General features: G+C 42.5%; 1 protein-coding gene across 3 annotated transcripts; it reads right to left on the bottom strand.

Annotated features, from left to right (window-relative positions):
* Positions 1-94: 94 nt before the first annotated feature.
* Positions 95-23,719, bottom strand: TFG (trafficking from ER to golgi regulator). 3 transcript variants are annotated; one of them, XM_055802306.1, is made up of 10 exons: positions 23,586-23,714; positions 21,361-21,459; positions 20,727-20,776; positions 19,139-19,347; positions 12,479-12,562; positions 11,436-11,582; positions 10,174-10,341; positions 7,723-7,863; positions 3,280-3,375; positions 95-859 (listed from the first exon to the last, which is right to left on the bottom strand). In XM_055802306.1, exons 4-10 carry the CDS (start codon positions 19,320-19,322, stop codon positions 519-521), a joined length of 1,161 nt encoding a protein of 386 aa, XP_055658281.1. In that variant the 5' UTR covers positions 19,323-19,347; positions 20,727-20,776; positions 21,361-21,459; positions 23,586-23,714; the 3' UTR covers positions 95-518. The 3 variants fall into 3 exon arrangements, with proteins under 3 accessions (XP_055658281.1, XP_055658280.1, XP_055658282.1); XM_055802305.1 differs by lacking the exon at positions 20,727-20,776 and having other exon boundaries at positions 23,586-23,713; XM_055802307.1 differs by lacking the exons at positions 20,727-20,776; positions 21,361-21,459 and having other exon boundaries at positions 23,586-23,719.
* Between the last annotated feature and the right edge of the window lie 1,226 nt (positions 23,720-24,945).

Here is a 24,945-nt window from a genome sequence, read left to right as displayed (position 1 = left end):
TCTGCCCCTCAGCACCCACCCACCCACCCAGCGCATGTCTCGCTGCAGTTATCTTGTTCAGCATTACTTACGTTCTAAAAACCAAGACCAGGCGTTTAATAGATTCAGGGGTTTTATTAGTTTCCCGTGTGAGCGTTACAATTTATAATACATCATATCTAGTTTTACCTCCAGAACGAATCTAATTTAGTACGTCATGGTATTAGTAAAAACAAGCCTGATAAACGGGCTAAACTTCCAACTAGCATCTTCGTATCCTCCAAGCAAGGCAAGCTAGAACGTCGATCACTTTACAGACATTTAGGTAGTGTTTCCCAACAACCTGGCCCCAAATTACACTAGGAAGCAGATACAATGTAAAGCAGGAAAGATTTGTTTGGTCATCCATCCCCCTCCCCCCGGCAGATTTTAATTAACAGCTACAGTTGTGCCTCACGACAGTCCCAGAATCTCAAGTAAAAATCCTGGAGCCTGTGGGGATGGGAGCACGAGTGCCCGTCACCCACCTGCCCACCTGCTTACCGGTAGCCGGGCCCAGGCTGCGCGTAGCCCTGGGGGCCGAAGGGAGGCCGGCTGCGGGCGTAGGGGTTGGGCCCGCTGGGCGGGGGGGTCATGGTGCTGCCAGGTGGGGGGGTGAAGCCGGGCCGCGGCTGGTAGGTGCCAGGAGCCGCCTGGGACGCAGGGGGCCCGCTGTAGGGCGCGGGCTGCGAAGCCTGCGTGGTGTAGGGCTGCGGGGGGTAGCTGCCCCCCGCGTACTGCGGCTGCCCGGGGAAGGCGGTGGCCGGGGCCCCCGCAGGCTGGCTGTAGGCCGGGAACTGCTGGGCTGGCTGCGAGGGGGTTTGCTGCTGGCTGTAGCCTGCTGGGAAGGGAAAGAGTGAGGTGGGTGAGAGACAGCAGAGAGCCGCGGGCGCCTGCAGAAAGACCTTTGCTTCGTTTACAGTGACAAACGCAACACAATGCCCTAAGCACGGAAAAAAGGCAAACCGAGCGCGAAGGGCCATCTGCCCAGCTTCTGGCACGCTACCCTGGCAGCACAGCAACACCGAGAACAGTATGAAACCCTTCTCCCGTGACTGACTGACACACATGAAAAAAAAAAAAAAAGACAATCAGTACTTTATCATCATGTCGCATGAAAACTCAAAGGCCTTCACTGGCAAGCGAGGCAGAATGCAGCCTTTTTCCCCAAATAAAAACTAAACTGTCCTGAAAGACTGTCAGGGTTTAATGCAAGTCATACCTTCCAGTACATCACAGGTGTTTTCAGTTTTTTAAATATGAAAAAGTTGTGCAGAACAGCATACTTCAGTGCAAAACTTGCATTTAAACATGTCCCAAATTTGACTTTTCTGTATAAACAAGCTCCCAAAAGGAATTTCTCTTCTTGAACACTTCAAAAATGACACAGACTCCTTTTATGAAGAAATAGCTACTTTATCCATCATGAAACACACCTGCAGCTACTTGCAATGAAACCTCTCCAGTGACTGGAATCCTGTCAGCATTAAACACCAGACACACAAATTATTACAAGTGCACAGCCCTGAACAGAAAGGGTAAGGAGTGAAGAATGCACTGGAGTAAACTCACCTTGAAACTGGGATCAAAATTTACTCATGAGACAAACCTCTGAAGAGCCACTTTTACTACCATGTGTGAACAGCCACACTGTTGCCTAGTAGGCTTACAAGAGCAGGAATGGATCCCGCTCTTGGGGCACAGGGGTTTGAAAGGAGACATTACTCATGGCAACAGCAAAACAAAAAAAATCCTACGAGTCAAGATCCTCAAAAGCTGCTCTTGCTAGGTCCTCAGGAAAAAAAGAATGTTTCTGATAGATCAGGTTAATTGTGAAACCAGTTATGAGAAACAGGTGCCCCAGATCAGTTCTGGTGGTGTTTCATTCTTACTTAAGATGATGTCGAGTAGAATGCAAAACTTGCACTGCAGCTTTCACAGGAACTTCTCCAGTAAAATAATGGATTAGACAATGGTAGGATATGACTAGAAAGCATATGGAAACTCCTCTTTTTTCCCCCACCCCCGCTCAGATTTAAGCCTAAGGAAAGGCAGATAAACCCTTCTGCTTCCAACAGGCTCCTTACTTCTTCTGAAATGAGACTTCAGAAAGTCTGTCACTCTTCTAATTACAAATGTGGGAGTGAGAAATCTGCAGAGAACAAGACACCATTTAGAGACCCACATCAGCCAGCTCTCGCATGGTGCACTGGAACAAGGGCTGGAGCACGAACCTTCAGTTCCAAGTTTTCTAGGGTCCTTATCCAAAATAAACATGGAATTTCTTCAGAAGCTCTGGAAGCATTCTCATCTACATCAGAACTGATGCACTCTCACTGTACATGTTGCACACCAAAAAAAAAGGGCCGCACAGGCTCTGTTCTGAGACACTTGATGGTATGGGAGGCTTTTGTTTAATTTAAGGAAGACTGTTTAAAACAAGGAATGATAAAAGCTTTGTATCATTTTCTAAAAGCAACTTGCAATTTGTTACAGCATCTGCTGTTACAGGTTCACACCTGCACTTCGGCTGTATTACGGTTCCTCACATAGACTATGCATTATGAGATGCCGGCTGCTTCTAAAGCAAATAAACTGAAATTGTGAAGTCAAAGTTTATTTTGGGTCTACGCAAAAGCCAGCTTTTCATACTTGACCACATATAAACCACTAGTGCACTAAAATGTTCTTCTGCTAAAAGTCTACTGGCACCTTCACTTGAGGCATCAGCAAAATCAACAGCTAAAAAAACCCTGTCACTTGGTAGTTTCACTGAAATTTAAAGTATTGATAATAGCCAAGGATTTTCTAAATGACAGCTATAGTCAGTGTTCACACCACTGAATTTTGTACATGGAGATCATTCTCAATGCAAGAAATAGGGGCCATCTTTATACACCTCCAATATTTAAGGAAGCTAAATTGGGATGTTTTAGTCACTTAATTGCTAGAATCCCAAGACCGCAGAAGTTAATTCTGAAGACTGCACATACTTCAGGTGATTCACCTTGCCTGCTGGTCAGTAACAAAGCTTGCTTTTTGGTCACCATCAGGTAGGACTGAGATACTGGAACCCTAACTCGGTATTTAATTTACTGACAGCTACAGCGCTCTCTTACTGGTCATTTCCAAATTGCGCCGGTTCCCATCGGAACCGCAGGCACTCGGGCTGCTCAGCACCCTGACCAGCCCCACAGGTTCAGGAACCGACGCTCACAGGGCGCCGCAGGACAGGAGAGGTGCTACAGCTCAGCCGCTTACCTGGGTACTGCACACCGTACTGCTGCTGGGGCTGCGGCTGGGCCTGTGGCTGCTGAGCGGGGTAGCCCGGCTGCTGGTACTGTTGATACATCTGACCTACAGAATAAAAACTTGTTTAGTTGAAGCCCAGTACCCTCACTATATTAAAAACACGCAGCGAGCAACATCCTAACAGTTCAAAAATCACAGAAACAAACCCTCTCACAACATGTAAAAACTTTTAATTACTTTTTTAAATCTGAACATGGTGAAGTTTGACTACTATATGTTCCACCTGATTATCAGCTGAAATCAACCTACAGATTTTAGTTTCTGAACAAACCTGTTCTGAAGACTAAATTATGTTTATCTACCACCAACAGAATAAACAGTTGCAATCTGGTACGTGAGGCTTACTATTTCATGTTTTCAGAGGATGCCAGAAGCCACCCACCTTAATTAGTGCTATTCTGGTGGGTAACGGAGCAGGAATCTTTAAACATCTTGATAACTGCTCCCGAACTTACAGTGTAAATTAAAAGTACTTCAAAAGTTAAATGTGTCCTCAGATTGTCTGTTTATATTAAGTTTTTAAGACCCATTTCTGCATCAAAGTACTGTAAGCAGAGCTGTACATTATTCACTCTGACCACATTTTCCAGACGTCATCCATCTCTTATTATCTGACCTGCTGTAAGCCAAGTTTTCTTGAGAGACCCAGGAGTATACACCCTAAAGCAAAAATAAAACCATACATTCTTAAACTTGGGTATTCCAATTCAATGCTCATTTTTCCTAAATTTGATGATTCCAATTTCTTGGCAAGAAATATTTGTTTAGACTTAACCCGTGGGCCCTGTTCAGGCATTACGCTTCCACTGTTCCTCAATTTACCAACAGGCACAGTCAAAGAACAAAACCAATTATATTTCAAAACTAAAGCTTTGCTGCACTGGAGCAGACATGGAAACTTCAGTATTATAAAGTGTTAGCGTACTATTATTTGTTCTTCAAAGATCAGCAGACTCTATAAATACACTGTTGGGCTGTATCTTCTGAACTGCACCAAGAAAAGCAACTCGGCTCAGCTCCAAGTCCTCCCAGACCCCTGTGCATGCTGCTTTAAAAGAACTCCTTATTTCTTCTTTTCTCTGCATTACTTGCAGCTGAAAGCAACGGTATTTTCCATTCACACTAAGGTGTTCAAAGTATTTTATACTGCTGCAGTTATTAAAAATATTATTTGGTATGCAATTACTGTGGGATGAAGAGAGTGCTAAACACAAGGCTTGAAGAGAATTTAAGCCTGTTAGCTTGATAATTAGGTCTTAGAAACCCAGAATGCATGCTTTCTGTTTCTTGAACTCACGTTGTTACAGGGAGGTGTGGGAGAACAACCCAGCGGCTGCCTGTCTGCCTTGGGACAGCTACCTACAGGCAACACAGAACGGCACCGGCACCTGCTGGAGACCACAGGCAAAGGGATGGGAGAGAAACAGCGTGGAGTCCTTCCCAAGCCTGCTGAGGCGGCTTGCTGTCTTCCACCAGGGCTGAAGCATTAGGGAGGAGCAGAGGGGTGAGGTGTTCCAGCACCATTCAAGAAAGCATTCTTAATTTACAGCTATGAATGCACTCGGGGACCCTATGGATCCTTAATCACGGTACGGTTTTCTCCTCACCGCATTTTTCACTCCGAAAACAAGATGAGCTACAGCACCAGTGTCTGGTTTTGTACTTAGCAGTGCTCAGTGCAGGCATGGATCTGCCAGCATTTACCATTGTTCCTGCACCCTGAAAGAGCCATTTTAGCTCAATCCAGAAAAAAAAGACCAAATAGGTATATTCTTTTCCATAGAAGATCATTAAGTGCTTGCAGGAAGGAACTTTTACATCAATTTCAGCAAAATCTAAAAACACATCCACATCTGTAAGTGGTTCTCATGCATGTTCAGCGACTGGATTTAGTGGTACAAAAGCCCAGGCATGCCACAGGAGACAGCACTAAGCTGAAATGTCTCTGTTACATTGATTTAATTCAAACTAGTTAATGCTTAGAACTTTTATCAGGGGAGGCAAGCCATTAATTTGTATCGGCACATAGAGGTAAGGTGACTTGGTATTCACAAATAACAAAAAATAATAGCCAGCTATGACCACCATAACATTTATTGGCAAAGAACGCCATTAAAAAATAAACCCCAATATATCAGAACGATTGTCGCATGACTGGCATCATCATTTTACTTATATACTCAAAATACTGGGAAGGTGGGTGGGAGGCACTGCTTAAGGTGTTTTTTTAAGAAATGAACTAATATTTTAAACTAGTTTCTAAGAACAACATGCTCTGCACCAGCAGTTCCATTTGTGTGAGCTAATGCTGTTGAAAACCTAACCAGCAAAACGTATGTAAAGTTCTGGCTGGGCTCCAGCCCTGCACTGGTTCTCATCTCAGCTGCAGGAGAGCAGGATGGGACAACACAGGCCCCCACATTACCACTGGACCGAGATACTATCAAACAGTGAATTACGGAAAGTACTCCATCTTCCAAAATAAGTCTTTGAACACTTTGGATAAAAGCAACTTAGTTTATGAAAAAAAACTTAAGAGGCTGACAATCACACATATGTTACCCAGCTTTGGTAAGAGACTGCTATTTACTGTACGCATACGACGCACAGAACAAGCACCTCACTAGTATTTCTGATGAACAGAGTGCAATGACTTCTGATCTCTTCTGAAGAACTGAACCATCTTTATCCAGACTGAAGAAAATATAATCAATACTTCAATATTTCAGTGGCAATAATAAAAACTGCATAAACTACAAAACTTGAATAATTAGTGCTGTTGTATTTCTATGTGTGAAAGAAGATCTTGGGCAGAGTTACAGCACAGTTCAGTTAAGTGTTTAAAAAAACAAAAACACCACCAACCAAAAAGCCACACACCATACTTTCTTCAGCCCAAATTTAGAAAAATCATTACATGTACTCTGATACATGAACCTAGACAACTTCTTTCCCCAGTAAGATGAGTTTTGCTGAAACAACTACTTTTTTCCCTTCCCTGGTATTAGCATCCATTCAGAATTCCAACCTACCGCTGCTAGTTCTCTTAAGAGTTTAAGCGCTTTTTCGTTTCAGCTCTAGTTTAACATCAACACTTAAAACCTCATACCTTATGGTATTAAAGTAAAAATACTAAATTCATAAAATAAAGGTTCAGTAGCTGAGAGTCTGGTTTTTTAATATTAAGTTTGCTGGCTGCTGACAGGAGAACCTTGAAGCACTTTTTTCCAAAAGTAGCTTCCACACACAAACACCAAACACTTTTATCTATAAGCTACAAAGATGTCTCTTGCTGCCTCTTTGTATCACTTGACTAATTCTTAGGGAAGCAAGCAAGGAAAAAAGAAAAAAAAAAAGCCTGAAAGCAGCAAAACAAGTGTTTTGGAAGTTCTGCTGCAACCACCTGCACTGGTGCCTGCTTAGATATTATACCCAGCTACAAGCTGCTCCATCAAAAATGTTACTGAACCCCTTCAGGCAAGGCATTCCAAGTGACTGTGGATACTGTCATCACCCTCACTAATGCCTCTCGTGTCTCAGCACTGTGCCAGTACAGAAAGCAGCAGAGGGTTGTAACTTACTTCTATGCTAACACAGAAATAACTTTGTATTGTACTTCGTAGGGAGGTAGAAATACCAAAGCGAGTCATTCCACAGTTTCATCCAGAACTATGCAGGTCTGAAGGCTCAGTGCTCTTTGCAAATATCAGTAGAAAAATGATGCCCAAATGTAGCAAACCTCTGAACAGGTTTATTCTTACAAGTCAAGTAACATGTAAAAGGGCAAAGAACTCTGGTTTCAAATTCCTTTGTAAAGGCCTCAGGCTTTAAAGGAGAGCCCATTGAGGCTCTCATGGGTTACACAGGCAAACCACAATGCATGTGAGATAGTTAAAAGGTTTAACTTGACTAGCACAGAGCCATACATAATAAAGCAGCAATGCAATAATAACGGCTCTGTTTTGTTAGAAACTATGAGTAAACATTTTCAATTCACAGTAGACAAGCCAACAAACTGTTAGCTGAGTGAAAGCTTGACACGACACACAGGGTATGAGACGAACCAAGGTCTTCAGATAGATTTACAGTGCAGCATATATAAATCTGCCTTACAGTAAAGTGAACAGGGATGCAAGTAGGAAACAGTACCATGAAAATCCTCCTCATCCTCCTCCTATTACATCACTCACCCTTTTAAACAAAGCTACTGCTCCATCTGCCGTTTCTATCTTGAACAGCATGTGAGGAAAAAAGTTTTTCTGCCTAGTGGCAGAGATGAATTTGTAGTTGGGTATCAACTTTGGGTCTGCCAATTGGCAGTCACAGATACTGATCACCCAGATTCAAACACCATCACTCACACCCTGAACAGTAGAAAAACATGCTGCTTACCTTCCACCTGACCAGTCTGTGGCTGTGTTCCGGGGTACGGAGCCTGCTGGGCCTGAACACCAGAAGGGTGGGCTGCAGAAGAGGAGGAAGCGATACTGTCTGGTGTTCCTGATCGCTCTTCCGCAGGGGCACTGGGTGGTCCTGCAGAAGCAAAACCAAAAGACAGTATGTGAAATGAACAGTCTAGTACAAGACGATTCCTTTGTAAAGGTTTTAACCTTTTTTCCAGTTTTCCACAGATTTACATAAAAGGGTGTCACACCCAAGCTAAGACTAAACATATTTGCACATGTAGACTGTCCTTTGAAAATATTTGAGTGGGGGTGGGGGTGTGGTTCCACCTGTCTCTAGGTCACTAAAATTCATCATTCCAAGGAACCTGACCCATTTGTGGGACAAAACCCTCCATGGCAACATGTTTTTTCCACAGCTTCAAGTGTTAACCTTGCACGTGTACACTGAAGACTTGCTACATTTGGACAGAACATGCAGTTACATACCTATTCTTTCTCATCTGGAGCAAAGGTGAAAGGCTTCAGGAAACTATTCAAATGCACTTGTGTTCTACTGTGGCCCACACAGGCCCAGGCAACAGTGTTTTACCAATAGTCATGTGGCATGTGAACAGAAAACCTCCAAGGAAGCTGTTAAAATCGCACTCCCGGACAGGATATGGCAGGCTTCAGTCTAAAAGCAACTGTCTGCTCTGATAATTCTGAAAATATTCCAGCTAGCACCCAAAGAAAGCACAGAAACAGATTTTCTCTATGTTAGAGAGAAGTTCTGACATATGCATGTGAACAGGTATAATCTACTACAATTAAATGCAAACTATTTTGTTAGAAACAAGGGAGCTTAAACCTGGATCTTCACAGCTCTTAGCTACATGAATGCAACGTATGAGACACTACTTTCAAATACATGCTTAAAGTTAAGCACAAATAGCAGAATTGCTGCAAATTCACTTTCAATTTAGTTATATTTACACAATATAAATATGCATCCGTCAAGCCCTTAATTATGTTTTCATGTTACCCTTATTAGGGGGGAAATTTATGAAATTTGCCTACTTCTGGTTTTGCCTTTATATACGTAACTGTGGGAATGTAGCTTTAGAAATGGGATTTCTTATATCCTGCTTCAGTGGTCCTCTGTTAAGTTCTTTGTACATTCCAAGCACTGTCAAGTCAGTTCCTTCTGTCAGAAGAATTATGGAGACACATAAACACTGAAGCATCACTGATGCTACAATCAAAGCATTAACTGACACTGAGGCTTTGTGCCAAAAGAAAAACCCACTTCTTCAAGAATTAGCTCCGATTTTCTGCTAGTTGTACTTCATACTCAGCCATTTCATTGTTCAGAGGATAGCCCGTTGTAAGCTTTTAATTCCCATCAAACCTTTATCTGGTTTGTTAAATAACCATGCTGTGACAATACCCAAAATGTGCCATGGAGGAAAAGATCACTCAGTAGGCCTGATCCACGGGCTAGTACCCTGATCTGAAGACAGCCACTCTGTCCGCGGGTACAACTTTGGATCCTGCAGGGTTGCAATCATGCAGGGATCTATTCCTATCACCGTACACTTCTGCCAAGCTCCAGTTGCTATAAGTTTGTCTATCTGTATCATTACTTCTGTATCTGTATCTGTATCTGTATCATTACTTCACACATCACATGAAATGGACTTGCTCTACAGCTGAGAGTACACAGCAAATCCTACTAGCTAACAGTAGTTTTATTTTCAGCTTTCAATGCTACATTAAACCTTGCCAGACCCATGAAGATTCTGTGCAGAATCATGTCTCAATATTCTGCATCACATTCTCTATTACATTCTATATTGCTTTTCTAACTTCAGGTATCCTGTACTAAGTTGACTGCATTCAGTTTAGTATAATCAGCTTTTACACGTTTAGCATTCTACTACTAGATAGGGCTGACAGTCATGCAGCTCTTCAAGAATAAATACATGTTATTCCTTTCCGTTAACACTAAGTTGACACTATTTACTTCTGAAATGAAACAAGAAAAAAGATGGGGTTGTATAAAATATTCTGACTGACCCGAACAGTAGAAGCACAAGAACTGCAAGATCAAACCCTAAGGCAGAGCAGTGAATACTGTTTTTCTCTCTCTGGCAGACACTAATTAAGTTACTTTATAGCACAGCATTAAATAATTCAAATAAAGTATTTTAACCCATTTTCTACCCCAAGCTAAAACACAATGCTAAAACCAACAGGAACGTGTTAACATTTTGTATACAAAAGTCAGCAAACACAGCCACAATACCATAACGTAACAGGTTTTAGAATTCTGAAAAGAAATAGTGAATACAGAACACAGCTTAACACATTCAAAATACAAATGCTGTATTACAAATCAAGATTTGAGTCATCAATTCCAAACTGGTTTTGCTTTCCTCTTTGTAAGATACGCCCTTACCTGACACCTGATCGTCTGTCAAGCCAAACGCTGACATGACATTCTTGCTGATTTCATCCTGGTTCTTTAGCGGATCGAACGCAGACATGCTCGCTGCTATAACTTGAGTAGATGGCTTAACGTTAGAGTCAGCAGCAGCAGGCTTTTCTTCCCTACCATCTACAGCACCTACAAAACAAAATGCCCAGTTATTAATTCTTGGGCACTGAAACACCACCATACAGATATATCCATATATTTGTATCTATATATATTCAGAAACCCCTTACCTAGTCAAGTGCTACCTTTTCTTTTAAAAACAAGCAACTACAGATAGGGTTTAGCCTGGATAGTTTTGATTGCACTCTTAAGATCATCAACCTAACCTCCTTCCAAATGGTTTATAACAAGAAACCGCGGTATTTCACTGAAATTAGTTACATTGTAGGAACAGGGGCTGGGATAACAACAAAACTAATAAAACTTTGAAGAGTAAAATACAAAAGTATCCTAAAAGAAAGGCTGGAGTTCTTTGTTTGCCTCTTTACTCAGAACACTGTACCCCATGACTTTGTGTCATTATCTTCTGTGTCCAGCTCACCCAAGATCTGTAGTTCAGCACACAGAGGTACAGTTTTTTATAGTACAACAGCCCTAAGCTAGGAGACAAGTGCCTCAAAACTGAGAGAGTAAGACCCGTTTTGCCCTCCCCCAGTAATCCCTTCCCACCCCTACCTGCACTCCTGTGCTGCTTACCCTGAGACAGCTCTGATGCTGGTCTGAGCTCAAAATGTGTGGATTCAATTTCCTGACTTGGCAGAAAGAGTGGATATAATTTTTGCTGAATTTGCTTTTTACTGTTTTAGTGAATCAAACTTGCTTAGCAACATGACAAGACAAGCACCAGAGCTAGCCCAATGTAAGCAGTGGAACTGCTCAGGTGGGACCAAGACCTCTTCAGCAACAACAAACTATTAATTCAGGTCAAATCCCTCCCAAAATGTTGTCATGACTCACAAGTGTCAGTTACAGCATTTTCATACATTGCAACAAAAACTCAAGACTTTGAAGTTTCATTCCTAAATTGACTTAGTGCTTTACTCCAGATAATTTGAATAAAAATTCTGCCTCTGAAATACCTGAAGCATTAAAAATTAAGTTCTGAACCATCAAGCAACAATTAAGAATGATCACAACTGGCATTCAAGCCTCCGTTTTTCACTCTGTTAAACAGCACACAACTCTGCAAATCAAACCAGACGATTCTTTGCCAGGCTGCCTACCATTTTCAGGCAGATTAGTGGAAAGCCCTGGTTCAGACGGCGGTTCTAAACAGTCCAGTAAACGATTGACTTTATTGCGAAGTTCTATCAGCTCTCGACGCAGGTATTTCACCTGATTAGATTCTAGGGGTCTTGGTTGCCCATTCACTGCAAAACAATAATTAGATAAATTTAACACTGTAGTAACATTCTGACATCCAGTTTAAAATTGAAAAGAAAAAATTAAAAATTCCCAACCTTTACTTGCTTCTAGCATCATCCTCCTCTGTAGAGTCTAAAAGTACCAACGTTTAGTCAACACAGACTGAATACATTCTAGACCTTACTGTTCCTCTGCTGTCATCTCAGTTCAGCATAACACACAGAACAGAACTGCAGAGTGAAGTCTGCGGTACATTTCTGCATTGTTTGTTCATTTCCATGAATATACCCTGAACAATACAAGTATCATACATGGTTACGGAAAGCTGTCCCTTTAGAACTAATGCAGCATACACAACACTGCTGCAATTCATGAATAAGGTCAGTGTCCAAATTAAAGGCTGCTTGCTATTCCTTGGAACTATGTGCTAATTTACCAATAGTAGCCTGGAAAACAAATAACTATTTTACACAAAGGTCAAAGGATAAATGTTAAAATCTATTCAACTTCAAGTGATTAATGTTAGTTTTTAGCAGTGTACTAGTAACACTGCAAGATAATCACCATCTTAAATTTCTCATGTACCTGCAAAGAAAACCTCACAAATGCTACAGAGTGGAAGACAACACGGAAAATAATATTAAGAAAAAAACACTGACCACATATATAGGTATGCCAAATAATTTAAGCAATCTTACAAACAGAAATAGTTTGTTTCCTTAAGTTCAGATGCCACAGGAAACATCAAGGGAGAAAACAGATACCATGTATTAATCCACTATTTTTAGCTTACTGATCTCATTCTTCTGAAATGACGAAGTTTTTAGCACCTCCCAGTGAAGTCTACTGCCTGAATTTTAATAAACATTGTTTTCAAAAAAAGACAATCTTCTATACTTACCAAACAATGTCAGCTTAAGTATCCTACTGCATTGAATTGCAAAGGAAAGATCTGAGCTATCAAAAATTGTTATAAGATCTCCATCTGAAAAGAACATGAAAAAGTTACATTAAAAGCAAAGCCTATTAACTACTGAATAAATACTTCACAATACTACTTCACAATAGAGCTGAAGAGAAATTACTTCATTACTCAAAAATAACTTTCCCTATTTGATTCTAGGAATCAAACTGAAACTAGGAAAAAAGTTTCTGATTTTAGTGCGAGAGTCATTATGCAGGAAAATTATGTGCAGAAGGTAGGGCAGAAGCATGACCGGCTCCTAAAGGGAGCCTTCTGGCATCAGCCCTTTGAAAGGTCCATATAGCTCATCATTCTTTTATGCTACATACAGGATAAAGCATTAGAGCTGAGAGTTCACAAAGTACAATGCCAGAAAGAATAATGGTTCCAGTTAAAGTTGCATGCCTTCCAAGTGGCTCCAAAACCGTGCTGCCCATGAACACACAGGAAAGTCAAGATACATAGCACAAGGCAATCCCAGTTCAATTTTGAAAAAACAAAACACGCACACTAACAAGGGAAAATTTTAAGTGACTAGAACACTTTCTCAGGTTATACTCAGAACATTGAGGTGTGAAACCAATTTTCAACAAGGGAATGATAATAAAGTTCCTGTGTAAATGTGAATAGTAAAAATACCTATCAGCCTTAACACAAATAAGAATAAATATGTCAAGCATTCAGAAGAATTTTCTCTTCAATGAGGAATGTGACATGAAGTCTCAACTCTCAAGTCATTTATTTCTGTGTCAGATTTCAGAGGAACTCCCATCCTAATGCATCCTAATCAATTTGCACATTGCCATCAGTCACAGAAACGATACTAAACTGTATGGGATCCTTTATTCTTCAGATACATGGGCTATGCATAAAGCACTGAACACCTTTAATGATATTAATACCCAAGAGGTACCAAGTTCCCATTAAGTCTGATCTCTCACAGCTTTTAACCCAAGTCAACCCACATTAACATCTTTGCTTACTCAACAAGATCACAGTTAAAACAAGACTATTCTTCTTTGGCAGGGCAGATTTTCTGCATTTTTAACATATTCAACAGATTATTAATAGATTAAATGAACACAAATTAGGCAGCACAAAGGAAAGAGTTGGAAGGCATTATCAGGAAAACGTGTGTACTGACAAAGGGAAAGAGAAGGGGTAGTACGACCCCTTCCTTCCAGAGCAGCATGACTAGGAACTGAGTTGAATCTGACACTGTCTAATGAAGCTTCACCTTCAAAAGCAACAGCATTAGATAAATGACAGCTTGGAACAAAGCCAACTCCAGGCTACCAATGCTCCTCCCTACAACACTGTCACAAGGACACTCTCTGGACAGACACAGAAAAGTGTTTTTCATACTGATTACTGCCTAAAAATTCTGAGCTACTCCTTACGTGTTGGTGACAAAGTTCCAACGGTATAAAGTTGTGGTTAAAATTTTCAAATAAACAAATGGTTCAGTACAAATAGCCGTAAGACACATGATGGCACACTGAGAAAAGCTCAAAATTTCAAGAACTATGTATCCTAATTTTGTCATACCTGATAACAAGTAACACCTCTGCAAAGGAAGGTTTTCTTAGTATAGTACCATTAGTAACACCTAACAATGCTTATCAGTCTTCAAAGAAGTTGCTTTCTGTCCCAGTTTCAGCTAGGATAGAGTTAATTTTCTTCTTCATAGCTGGTGCAGTGCTGTGTTTTGGATTTAGTATGAGAATGTTGATAACACACTGATGTTTTCAGTTGTTGCTAAGTAATGTTTATAACAAGTCAAGGATTTTTCAGTTTCTCAGGCCCTGCCAGCAAGAAAGCTGCAAGGGCACAAGAAACAGAGAGAGGACACAGCCAGGACAGCCAAAAGGATAACCCATACCTTAGAATCTCATGCCGAGTATATAAACAGGGGGAGCTGGCTGGGGCCTGCCACTCACTGCTCAGGGACCGCCTGGGCATCAGTCAGCAGGCAGTGAGCTATTGCACAGTCCATCCCTTGGGGTTTTTTTCCTTCCCTTTAGATTTTATTCCTCTCCCCTTCTCTGCCCTTTTCATTACAATTGTTGTTATTATTATGTTTATTTTATTTCAATTACTATATTATTCTTAATCTCAGTCCTCGAGTTTTACCTTTTTCCTGATTCTCCTTCCCCGTCCCACTAGGGGTGGCAGTGGGAACGAGCCAGCAATTGCACAGTACTTAGCTGCCAGCTGGGGTTAAACCACAACACTTTCTAACAAAATAAGAAATCTTAGAAATACTAATAAACTGATGACATAATAAATAATTCTTAAGTTTTCCTGAAAGAAATATTGTTGTCTCCAAAGATTTTTTTACATCCTACATGCTGTTTGCACTTTCACCATCTCAAAAAAAATTGGTTGACAGCAGTATCAGTCATGGGTTCACTGAGTAGAAACTGGAAGGTCTCCAAGAGCAGAGGTTCCAAAACCCCACTAGGCAACCTACTCCAGTGACCCACTGCCCTCCCAGCCACAACTGATGCGCAGCCTCCCAAACTGCACTTTATGACTGCTGCCGCCTGCCGCTACCCAGAAGAGTTCACATTCAATGGTCTTTGCAACTCCCACTCCGCTGAGGCTGCTATGGGCTCTGCCCTCAGCTTCCTCTGCACAGCACCGAACAAGCCCAGCTCCCTCCGATGCGCCCTGCGGATCTTCTGCCCTCAGCCCCACACCGTCCTCACTGCATCCTGCTGGACCCTCCCCAAGGCTTTTTAGCTTCAGGCACAGGGGGCAAAGCTGAGCACAGACTCCCTGGTGGTGCCTCCTCACCAGTGCCAGGAAGGGGAGGGTAATAGGGTCCCTGTTTGCCGTTATGACCCATAACAAGACTTAGACAATCAGATCCCAAACAAGTAACTTCCATAGTGTTAAACAGCCCTTTCTCGTTGGCAGTAAAGCAAGGGCCAGGCGCAGCAGGAGCTCCCTTCAGCTCAAACACTTCCTCCAGCTTCACAGTAACCCTTCCTAAATGCTGATACCAAAATCCACTGGTGTCTTACAACAAAGCCCTTTACTCTGTATTCTCCTGGTAACACAATAAATGATAATTACTTCTCTTGCCAATGCACAGCACTGGCAGACCATCTTGTGATGCTTTTCTGTCGTACCAGTCAATACTCAGATTGAACAAAGGTGCATGTTCTAAACAGTTTATCCTGCACAGCCAAAAGAAAATGTCAATACAGATTAATGTCAGTCAAAACAATCCAGACCACTCCATCTTATTTTCCCTCACCTACTTGAACATCTCTGAAGGCATTAAAAATAATGATTAATGTTTCTATTTTAAATTGCTAGCAGAAAAAAAGGCTGAAAAGCACCAAGTACAGAATTTTGTCAGATGCATAAAGTCAGTTCTATGATTCCTATTGACAGTCACCAAGCAGAGCACATGCTTGGATTCATAAGAAATATGTACATGTCGAGGCACACAAAAGTCTGACAATTTAAGTATATTGGATTTATCAAACAAAACTTTTCATTTTAAGGAATGTCAATGAAGCCTAATTCCTGTTAATATGACATAGATATGAATATACAGTGTTAATTATTTTCTACTGAAAAGTAAAACAGACTCTCTATTATTTTCTCTATTAATGTTGTTACTTCAAGAACTTACCTTTCTCATTTTTACAAGAGACATAGCTTTTACTCTCTACAATTTCCCATGTACCCTAAATATTCCCTGCTAGGCCAATTATAATTTTTTTTCTTTAGTAAAAGCTAGTGACTACTTTAACCTACCAAGGGATTCAGACTTCCACTTTCACATCAATTTTGCACCATCATGAAGCATTCCCATTCTTATGACATTAGAAATTAGAATAAATTAGAAATGTTTAAGACATTAAACATCTGCCTCATTATCCTTGGCCCTGCTAGCCATGCTTCCTCATCTACTAGCTTTATTTACCCTTTTTTTTCCCCCCCTCTTCCATTTTTGGAAAAAAAAAAAAAAAAATCCAGAAAACGACCACCAAAAATGTAGTTTTCCTTCACTTTGGTAAATCTACCAAAGGTAGTGAACATTACTGATGAGCACACCGCCTTGATTACACGTAGTATGAGTTAATAACTCATTATTGGATCTGACACAGAGACATCAACTTCTACTGCAAGGTAATGAAGGGGAAGAATAAAAAGCCAATCTCTATTAGCACTCTAGTTTTAAATTCCAGCCTAACTTAAAAATAAATTAAAAAAAAGTAAAAGTTTCTACTATTGGTTCCATAGGAGCTTTAGCATATGTAACTCAAATAACATGGTGTGCTTAAGACGCAGTTCTAATCCAATTCATACAAATTCACTGCTGGCAGGCCTCACTAGTTTGTTTGGGGGTTTGGGTTTTTTTGAGCATTGTGTTTTATGACATATTCGAGAACCTTAAGCAGGACGTGAAAATTATTTCACACCTAGTAGCGGCATTTCCTTAGTTCAAAGTTTGAAAGATGCCAAGCTTGAATATAAAACCTAACTTCACAAGGCCGTAATTAAACTGAAACTTCTTTTCCCTGGTAATTAAAAAAAGCATCACATAACCTAAATATAGCTTAGGAATATGCTTCTGACTATCTTAGTCCACAAACCCAGAGACAGAAGGATCGTGATTTAAAGTTTCCTAGCCTCTGTGATTAAGCATATCAGTTTGAAGAAAAAAAAAGTATTAGATTCAAGGATGATGACAGTTTGATGAACATACAAAGCCATGATATTTTCTACAAGTTTTAAGTAAGAAATCCCATATTCAGGCCTGAAGATCACTAGCTTGACATGTTACAACAACAAGAAACAAAGCCAGGAGGGGTAGATGAAGCATTCTTCTGAACACTCAAGGAGTGTGCATATGAGTTGTGAGAAGACGCAGATGAAGGTTGTAGAAGTAGTGGAAATCCTTAGACCAACTTGAAGTATCTCCTCATAACCGATGAAGACAAGTGATCCTCCAGGTCAGGAGTGATAAGTAACAAAAGGGAAATGGAATATAAACATTCTAGCTAACGCTTCTAATGACTGAAATAATTTAAAGAAGAATCTTAGTTTAGTTGAAACAAAGTCAAGAATACCACAGTCCTCATACAAAGCTTGAAGCCTAGTTCTGTTAACTTCTTCCTTAATCACTTGTGACTTCTGGTATTAACAGCATTTAAACATCCTTAGTAGTGATGATCAGCTAGGATAACATACACTGAAATTTCACATCACAGTGGAATAGGAGTACATTCTGAGACAAAGAAAACTAAAATTAAAAGTAGGAGGTCTCTAGCCTGTGAAAGACAACCAAAGAATGAAATTAGTCTCCATCACGCACCAAAAAACTTCCATCACTTCTTCAAAAAAACACAGATAGAAGCATACACAGAGAACTATACTAAAGAAAAGCTAAGAATGCAAAAAAGGGACTATAAGCTTTAACTGAATGAAAAAGCATCCATTGGTTCCCTTCCACCTTTCTCATTCCAGAAAGAAAAAAGAAACTGAATATGTGATAAGAAGGGGAAAAAAAAACCTACCACAAATCCACTGAGCTCTCTCCCACTAGAGGATCAAGACCCAAAATAATAGCCCTTCATTGTATATCAACTTTGATGAGCAGAGTCTCTCAAAAGCTTAATGAACTTGAAAAAAACTGTCTCAGGGTCATTCAATGTGAAATTTTATTGCCTAGATGTATGAACAAAAGTCATTTGACATTTCAGGTACCACAGACATTGCTAAAGTTTCCTAATGTTATTAAGGAAGATGAACCTGAACGTTTCAGTAATGTAGCTCTTTTACTGTACACCAGGATAATTATCAGTGTCTTTGATCTGACTAAGAGACTTTGGATTTTATCACTTCATTCTGAGTTTCATTTTATGAATACCACCTCTCTGTCCCAAATTAAGTAGCTTATCCATGCCCCACACTGACATTCAAAGAGGAAAAACCCTCCAAACCACAACTCTTTCTACACATCTCAAACAAGGCCCTTTTCATTCTGTGGAAGACCATCTTTCTTAGGGTTCAATTTTTTTAGCACTAATGATTGAGATTTCTTTGAAACAACCAAGGTCCAACAGATTCAAACCATCAAACCAAGGGTAATATTACTTTTAATAAATATTTCAGACCAAATTAAAAGTCTCTTCTAATCTTTACTGATGAAGGAAAACATAATCAAGAATTACTAGTACATAAATCAAGTTTTCAAAGTCTTGTAAGAGCTTGTGTTAAATCACATAATCATATATGTTTATTCACACCTATCTTCAAACCCACTTGATCACTGAAAACACATCAAAAATGGTTAAATGAGTGGACAGAAGGCAATAGCTGCATAGCATAGCATTAGCTTCCTGCAACAGCAAAGAATGAACTTTCAGATAGCTGATATTTCAGAAAAACTGGAGGTAATACTACGTTAAGACAGCATAACCACAAGAGACAGAGATTCTATTGTCTCATTCAAAGGATTTCACAAGAAATCAGTCACATTTGCCAAGGAATCCTGACAATTTTGAAAAGGTGAATTTCAGTTTCTGTCCATAGATAAAACACATCAGCACAACAGCAGTAATTAAACCTCACCTTCATCTTTGTATTTTATTGTGACTTCATCATTGCTCAGAAGTTTTCCTCTAAACACTCTCTGCATCATTAGCACCAATTCATCATAGGTGATATCTTCATTATGAATAGGAATTCTCCTAATATCTTCCCCAAGCTGAGCTTTAATGATCAGCTTCCCACTTAAGTCCAGCTGCCCATTCATGGTGGATTCCTTATTGCCTGCAGACCTGATAACAACAAAACATTAAAAACATTTTAGCAAACTAAACAGTTATTTGAATGTATCTGATGACAGTTGTGAAGCTTCCCATCTCTGGAAAACATTACTGTTAGGAAGCTCTCCAGAGAACCTCTCTTGGATGCATTTTATCATGTACTAATTTCTCAAACAATAAAGTGCATCATACATAAACTGAGCTCATGAGCAAAGAACTCTCTAAGATCCGACACTTCAAATTAGCAGTTATGGTTCCCAGTGCTCAGAATTCAAAAGTAAAGATTATTTTTAAAAGTCAGACAGCTTTTAAATATGTGTGACATTTAGAAATTTCAGCCTTGGGATACCAGCTGTAAACTGCCATGGGAAAAAGGCTATAAAGGAACTATTATTCCCTAGGATCTGCTTTTGAGATACACGTATACATGTCTCTCAGGAAAAGTGAAATTGCAGCAAAAGCAGTCATTATATGTAACATTATATGGGTTACATTATCACCTTATCAGATTATTTTTACATCACCCGTAATTATGACAACCAGCAAAGGGGGTTTTATTTTATCAATCAAGAAAAGACTGCCAGAACAAAATATCTTATTTCAAAGACTATAGGTAGTAAGGTGGCTTTACTATGGGGATCAAGTTGAATCATGCTTATTTCATGAACAAATAAATGAAAAGCTAAACATTTTTTTTTATTATATGCATGATCAGAACACACTGAGAGTTCCCCTCCAGAAAGGAATATACACATTTTTTCCTTTTTCTAAATTTTGACTGAGATGTTATAACCAAGATTTTACATTTTTAAAAGCTGTTCAATAGGCCACACATTAGCTACTCATTAGGCTTAGAGCCACAAATTTGTTATGCAGTGCATGTGGTCAGAACAGTTGGTTACTCTCAGAGCTTTAAGATAGGTGGACAACCACTCTAACATAAAAGGAAGTGCAACAAAGCCATCTTGTGTCCAAGCAACACACAACATATACTTCAGTTACATCTTTAACACGTTACGTAAGACAATTTAAAAATTATCACTTTCTATGAGGCATCTCTCTTGTTAAAAAACACAAAAGCCTTATGTTTAAAAGAAAAACAGAAACTACAGAGAAGTTACTAAGCAGAGGAATGAAAAAACACACACACACACATGGTAGCCAATCAAAGGTCCCCGTCTTTCTTCACTGTTTGGACAGGGCCAAAATAGATCTGGAACGAGGCACAATTAAATAAGCAGTTATCTTAACATCTGAAGTACAAATACTGGAGATCTTAAAAGCAGGCAGCCCTACACATCAAAACTGACATTTCCAAAGCCACATGTACGCAAGCATTCTCTTGTGCAAAAAGAATTATTGGTAGAGATATGCAGGTATTTCTCCCTTACCTTTAAGGATGTTATAACAGTGCGTTATGAGAAAACCAAATTTTGCTCTCCTACCAGAGAAACAAGACACTCAGCTAAAGCCTTTAATACGTCATACCTTGACGCACCTACATATATTTAACTGCTGTTTCAATGACAGTTTTGCATTGAAAAGATGTAGCATGATGCTATCTCTAGAGTGAATTCAATTTCTCAGGTTTTGTGTAATTGATATAAAGCAAACACTTCATGCAAATCCCTTTGTTTAGCCCAATGACATCCAAAAAAGAGGCAAGAAACTACTGAACAGAACTCATTCTTCTAATCATGCATAACAGGAGTTAGATGGATATAGTCTGATTGCAGACTATACATATATAACGCAATTAACACAGCCAGGTTGCTGCTGAGACCCTATGATGAAACAGTGAAGTTTATAATATCATTAACGCTCTCTAATGCATTATTCGTGTTTTGCAACATAGGAGTCTTAACTTCAAGCACATTGGCTCACATCTAATTAACACTTTAAGTTGGCTGTACAAGCACAGGGTTTTGCAGAAGTTGTTTGGATTTTTTTTTTTATTTAAAGCACTTCAGCATCCATCTACAGGGTTTTCTTTCACCTTCTTTCCAAATAGAAATTTATCATTACCTTGCCTGTCTTACGCTGGATTACTGGACAGAATTCCCACCTCACTTCAGGATTGAGTCAGCATAAGCAGTCATGCACTATCAGTGCCAGAAAACAGAGCTGCATCAGAAAAAAAAAATTAAAATATTTATTTACAGTCACCCTTCCTTAGAATTATATACCTCACATCCATCTTTCACTTTAGAACATCTTAGTGAATATACCCAACCAAAAAAAGTCACTGTTTTATCCATATTGTAACATTTTGGATACATTTTTTGTATGTAATATGAAGATTTAAATTTTTTAGTATTGTAGAGTTTGAAGTTCAACCAAAACAAATCATGAACCAGAGTTTTACTTTCATAACAGTAGTAGTTTATTTTTGATAAATTTTGTAACTGCATGTAAGAATTATTAACAGTAATGTGTTCCTTTCCAGGACAGTGATCTTCCCCAGCAGTCCCAAAATATTTATTTGTATGGTCTCCATCTTGAAACCCCAGGTTAAAGAACCTAAACTTCGATTAATTTAGCAATACAAAAACCTAGAAGCCAATTTTGTATCTTAAGACTAAAGCTTCTGTGGCATTAATCAGTGTGTCTTCAAGGACAGACTGCATAGCATTAAGACAGACTACCAAAAGGAAAGGAGTAGTAATGCCACTTTCCCACAGGCCAAGCCACCGAACTGGGCAAGAAGGAAATGCAGTCAGAAATATACAACCACTTAAAAACATGACCTGCCCTCATTTCAGTTTAAGATTGTGGGGTTTCTGCTGAAAGCGTATGTGGTGAGCTGCATGAAGTTTATGCAGTCGACCCTGATTGCACAAGTGCTTAATGCCCAGAGCTACAAGACAATGATTTAGTATACAGACCAGTCCAGTGGAGAACAAAACTGTGCTCCTCCCTCCCACCTGACACACGTACCCTACCCAGCACTCTTCTCCTCGTCTGTCTCACACACTGATTTGTAACATGATTTGCTGCTAACCAGAGAGAAAAAGTAGATTCCTCTCATCCACATGAAATTGGGCTCTCCTCTTCTAATTCAACTGGAAGTAAACTGGAACAGACAGGCACAAGACATGCAGGATGGAAGCAGAGAGCAAGCAAACCCCAGAGAACAGACAAAGCCTCCCTGGTTATCACAGGCTGGCAGCTGCTCCCCTCATCCTGGGCATGAAACGTTCGCCTTCTAAAAGGTCTGTACTCGCTCCTGACAAGGAAAGACTGTTGCGACATACTAAGCAGGTGAACAGAACAGACTGAAGTGACACAGCTGAATGGACAACTCCCAAGTGGGTTTTTCACAGATGACACAGAAGCTCACTAAGAAGCTTTTTAACAGTGTCTACTTTCTTGAGGGGGAAAAAAGCAAACCAAACAAAAAAACAGTAATGTCATCCTGTTTAAAGAAGACTACTTTTTGTAAGAATCCCACTGACATCCTTCTAACCTTCCCGGTGTACCGCATGCGTTTTGGAGGCACAGATTTTTCCCTCCCCTCTTGGCTCACTGCCTATGTACATCATGCACCGATCTGAACGGTGCATGTGGACAGTGACCGTTCAATCTAAGTCAACAACTTCAGGATCCCACCTAAAGCCACGATGTTATAACCACGCTGGATTTTACTACCCTTTTTGCATTGCAACAGAGAAAAACTGCCTTGCCTAAGCAAGGGAAGAACAGGCATTCCTGTTTCTCTTTTTACCGTCAGAACAGCGGCAAGGTGCAGGGTGAAGCACAGCGACAGGGCCCAGCAGCACAGCTGCCCAACCCCGCCCGACGGGGCCATGAGGGGTCTTCCAGGGTACCTGGGCGGTGGGGCGGGGAGCCGAAAGGAGAAGAGGTCCTTTCGTTTTCCTCTGGGTGGGCCGACAGGGAGCAGAAATCGGGAAGCGAGGAGCCTGCAGCCCCTCTGGCTCCCCCTGCGCAGGGAGGAAGGGAAGGCCTCCCCCGGCCCTCACCCCCAGCCCTCCACCCCCCGCTCCCCCGGCCCTCCACCCCGGGCTCCCCCGGCCCTAGAAGCCAAGAGGCGGTCCCAGCCTCCCTCAGGCGCGGCCGGAGGACCCAAGGGGTCTCCCGGCCTCTCCACCAGGGGCCGCGCCGACCCTGGAACCGGGGGAGGGGGCTTGCTCCGGGCCGCAGACCGCCCGCCTCCCTCACGGGGAAGGCAGCCGAGCCCAGCCGCCCCGCTCCGAGCCGAGCCCAGCCCAGCCGCCCCGCTCCGCTCTTACTGTGGCGCCGGTCCCGCCGGAGGAGGCCACCCGCCCCTCGCGCGCCCGGCTGCGGCCGCCCGTACGTGGCAGGCAGGGAAGGGGCTGGCGCGAGGGCCGCGGCTGCCGGGCCTGCGCGAGCCGCACGCATGCGCGCTCCCGCCGCCCGCCACCCCGGCGCCGCGGCGCGCATGCTCCGCGCGGGCCCGCGCCGCGCCACGCCACAGGCCGGGGCGGGCCGCGAGGCGAGGGGCGGGCCGCGAGGCGAGGGGCGGGCCGCGAGGCGAGGGGCGGGCCGCGAGGCGAGGGGCGGGCCGCGAGGCGAGGGGCGGGCCGCGAGGCGAGGGGCGGGCCGCGAGGCGAGGGGCGGGCCGCGAGGCGAGGGGCGGGCCGCGAGGCGAGGGGCGGGCCGCGAGGCGAGGGGCGGGCCGCGAGGCGAGGGGCGGGCCGCGAGGCGAGGGGCGGGCCGCGAGGCGAGGGGCGGGCCGCGAGGCGAGGGGCGGGCCGCGAGGCGAGGGGCGGGCCGCTGCAGCCGCGGGTTCGCTCAGAAGAGTGGGTGTTCAGCCGCTCGGGCCGGCGCTGCTGCGGCGGGAAATGTGCTGTAGACCTGGCCAGGCGCTGTCGCCCTCCAGCGGCCGCTGCCCGGGGAGGGCCGTCCTTCCCGCCTCCCGCGTACCGGTGCTGCCCGGCAGGCAGTAAGCGTTGGTTCCCCGGTTCCCTCGTTAAAGGCGCGGGAAGGGGCTCCCACGGGTCCCTCGGTGGGTCCGAGCTGCTGCTGCCTTCCCGCGTTACCGGTGCGGCCCCTCGCCCCGCGGCGGCCGGGGCAGGGCTGGGCCAGGCGCTGCCCGCGGGCGGCCCTCCCGGGAAGGCCCCGGTGCCGGGAGACCCGGGCGCCCGGCAGGGATGCCCGGTGGGATAGGGAGTGAGTCGCGGGGTTGGGTTGTTGCCGTGTTCGCCTTCGCCTGGTGCCACTGTGCCCGGAGGGATGCGGCCGGCCCGGGCCGCCGCCCCCACCTCCTCACCCGCAGAGTGGCACCTGGCTGTAGTTGTAAACGGTGGGTTCAGGGGCTTCTGTGATAAATATTGGAAAACACTGCGAAACTATTTGGGCATTTTCAATATAAACATAATCTTTACTTTTAAAAAAACAGAAAAGCGATCTGGAAATTGGGACTCTTCCATCCATTGCGCTGCAGGCAGCTCACATTTGGTACCTCTGTACTGATGTTTCAGCCATCTCCAGGCCTGTTATCAAAGTGGTGTTTCCGTAAGTGTTAGCAAGAAGAAACTCCAAGATCCTTAAAGCCCACGTGTCACAGGGAACACCAAGGGTCACTGCGTTGTGAAGGTCAATATGTGCCACGTGGCGATAAGGGCTAAA

This window comes from Falco peregrinus, chromosome 4 (assembly GCF_023634155.1).
Source record: "Falco peregrinus isolate bFalPer1 chromosome 4, bFalPer1.pri, whole genome shotgun sequence".
NCBI lineage: Eukaryota > Metazoa > Chordata > Aves > Falconiformes > Falconidae > Falco > Falco peregrinus.
Note: the sequence above shows the minus strand (reverse complement) of the source record. Positions and strands in the feature narration are given on the sequence as shown.

Bases quoted from the DNA above. Each gene is read 5' to 3' on its own strand.
- TFG (XM_055802307.1), bottom strand. From the start codon at position 19,322: ATGAATGGGCAGCTGGACTTAAGTGGGAAGCTGATCATTAAAGCTCAG. The intron at 7,864-10,173 runs GTAAGGGCGTAT...TTGCTTCTGCAG, and splicing joins GACAGACGATCAGGTGTCAG to GACCACCCAGTGCCCCTGCG. The intron at 860-3,279 runs GTAAGCGGCTGA...TTCCCTTCCCAG, and splicing joins GTACGGTGTGCAGTACCCAG to CAGGCTACAGCCAGCAGCAA.